General features: G+C 31.9%; 1 protein-coding gene across 1 annotated transcript; it reads right to left on the reverse strand.

Annotated features, from left to right (window-relative positions):
- Positions 1-370: 370 nt before the first annotated feature.
- On the reverse strand, positions 371-1948 carry LOC132738710 (uncharacterized). Its single transcript, XM_060726302.1, has one exon. It carries the CDS (start codon positions 1928-1930, stop codon positions 371-373), a length of 1560 nt encoding a protein of 519 aa, XP_060582285.1. The 5' UTR covers positions 1931-1948.
- Between the last annotated feature and the right edge of the window lie 1273 nt (positions 1949-3221).

Raw genomic sequence — 3221 nt, forward strand, 5'->3', positions numbered from 1 at the left:
GTTATCTTAAACACCAAACATAATACGTTGTCCTTAAAAAAAGATGCAATTAAACATATAGCATATTAAAATATGTGAGTTTGATGGTTTAGTAGGGAACACACAAGGTTGCAATTACATGAAAGTGCATTCAGTAATCATAAGGCATGATTGAATTCAGCAAAACGCAGGTTTTCATTGTCATAAAGAAGTATAGAAGCAAGCATAATGTAAGTTCCGATATCATAAAGCAAGATGGAATAAATGCATTAATTCTGTTCCATACATCTTCGTCTGTTGATCAGATATCGCGAAGCACATTGGACTTTTGACATTTTTCACAACAATAGAAGGCACCTCTCTTGTATTTGGTTTAACCATGTTAAGTCTATCACTGGATACCACTACAACAAACAATAATCGCTCCATCATGAGTCATAACAAGTTGTCTTGGTGATTTTATATCACTGCTCGTTACTTTATCCTTCACATTCACATCAACAGTAAACTCAACAAGGGCAGTTTTAAAGTAATCGAACACAATGTAGGTTTTGTTGTCGTCGTTACACGAAGCTATATAATGAGGATATTGACAATGTTTCGCGATATCAAACTCTTTCATTACTTTCCCTTTCATGTCAAGTAGCTGTCCGCATGCTGGATAGTCGAAAGGTACAAAAAGAACTCCGTTACTGTAGTCGATTCCTCTACAGTTATTTCTGACCTTAATACTGTTACTTTTTGAAATACCATTCGATGTATTTATGAAGAGTATTTCACCTGTTGTGACTAGAGTTACTGCGAATAATCCTGCATTGATGGAAGTTACGTCCCATGGTTGACCATTTGTTTTAAATCTACATGTTATTTCATTCTCTTCTACGTTTAAAAGTTTGAGACAATAATTTGTAAAATCAACAAGCATGAGTTCATCACAGGAAATTAATGCCATTCCTGATATGTAGCAATCCGTTTTGTCGTCTACAGACCTGACATTTAGACTCTTTAACAGCGTTGTTTGAACATCTTTGAGGCTCTTTTTGCTGTGTGTACAAAATTTCCGTTTTTCCTCATTGATAACACCAATGGGAAGTTTGCCTTTTAAAAGTTTATCTAATTCCCAAGACCTTTCAAAGTCAAATATTTCAATCTCACATTTAAATGCTAGCTGCTCGGTTGAAATCTGGCTGGCTTCAATCTTCTTATGAGCAAGTTTTGCTATTACAAACAATTGATTAATCTTGTCTGAATTTTTAGTTATTTTGTCTTGACATTCTCTCATCTCAGTATCCATAGACTCAAATTCTTTTTGCATATGGCCAAGCTTAGACACTTGCTTTGATGTCAGCTGATCTATTCGCTTCATCAGATCTGCCTCAGCATTATCCAAATATTCGTTAATCTCTTGTCGGAAAATGCCAATTTCTTTCATAATTCTTTCTCTCATTTCATCAGCAGTCTTTATGCCATCTACAATATCATCTTGGTAAGATGAAATTCTACGCAGAAGGGTTGCCATCTTTTTCCTGATTTGCACGAGTTCCTCTCTGGTATTGTAGCTGTCGGAGACATCATTGACGAGTTTAACAGAACACGTTTTGTGACTCAGGATCATACAATCTCCGCATCCTACAGAATTATGGTCTTCACAATAGAACTTTATTATTTCAGTATAATGGACTGAACACAGCTCCGAACATGGGTCTTTTTGTTTTTCCCTTGATATTGGCATTTCATTCTTTGACTTGATCACGTGGTTCTTACTTATAGCAAATTTACGATGAGCCTTCAAACATGGAAAACAGATGAACTCATTACAAGTTTCACAGAATGCCTCCGCTTCTATTGTATCACCGTCACACTCACAAGGCTGGCAAAGATTTCGACATTGTCTCCCTTGGTTATCTGTTGAATGTATATCGTCCCATTCCTTACGGCCTGATACCTCCATTTTGAATTTATGAAAATCAATCTTTATACAACAATGAAAGCAATGAAAATCCTTTCAAATTTGAATTTTGATAGAAAACATTTCAACGTAAACTAATTCGAAAGTAAGCTTTATCCTCTCAATCACAAAAAATGCTATACAATACTGTGTCTACTTGTTGTTATGTTTATCTATAAATAAACAGAATGTTAAAATATTGGAAGATATTCAAAGGGGATAACAAATCGGTTAAATTTATGACCAACATGGCTACTTACCTTTAATTTTCTTATAGTTACATTATACGGGTATTTAAATTGGGCATAGAAATACACTTTGTCATCCGCTCATTTTTTGAAGATTAGTAAACAAACTTTCAAAAATATTAAATCTCAGACTACATATGACTAATATATGAATACATATAAAAATATATAAAAACAAAAGTTATTTTGACTTTTTTACATGTGATGTGAAAACATGACTGACTGTACTATATCACAGTTCATGTCTGTGCTGCTTTTTACAATATTACGCCATTTCTTATTCTTATTTTGACAAATAAAATGTATTTGTATTATTTATAAATTGTTTGTTCACTTGATAATTGCTTAATCATTTGGAACTTTTTATGCGTTTATAAAAACATAGCATGCACAAGATTATGTTTGTTTTAAATTATAATTACTTTTCTTACATTAAACAAGAGAGAAATATTGTATATACGTTATATTTTTAAAGTAGCTTTTGTATTCTATTTAAGCATTCCAGTTTATAATGATACGTTTTATATTTTACACTCATTAAAATCATTTTGTTCTAAAACTATCAATGGCATGTTTGGAACATGTACGATAGGGATCAAACACATTACACCCAGGTTAAAACTGTCTTATATAATCAACACTAGAAAATGACATTAAAACATGCTTTTGAAAAAACAAAGAAGGAGATATCACAGTTTAGAAAAGTTGGGGATATTTGTTACAAAAGTAAGCCTGTAATGTTGTCTGTTATAATACTATGTGAAAAGAGAAGCTTATATTTTTGGAAAATTGCTCAAAAATTTCATATTCTATTTTCTGGAGAAGATTCTATATATCAAATGGGCTTTATATTTTATTATTTAAAACCCACCACCTACATATTTCATTTGTAACTTACAAATTTAAAAGGTTTAAAAAAAGTAAATGTCTTGTGTCCAATAAGTTCGTATAAATATCACAACAATTAATTTATTTGTTATAAGTATTTCCTAACATAACATCATCATTTGTCACAGTGCAAACCTATCTAAGTAATATTGTATGTA

This window comes from Ruditapes philippinarum, unplaced genomic scaffold (genome assembly GCF_026571515.1).
Source record: "Ruditapes philippinarum isolate M1 unplaced genomic scaffold, ASM2657151v2 ctg777_1_1_1_1, whole genome shotgun sequence".
In the NCBI taxonomy this organism is placed as follows: Eukaryota; Metazoa; Mollusca; class Bivalvia; order Venerida; family Veneridae; genus Ruditapes; species Ruditapes philippinarum.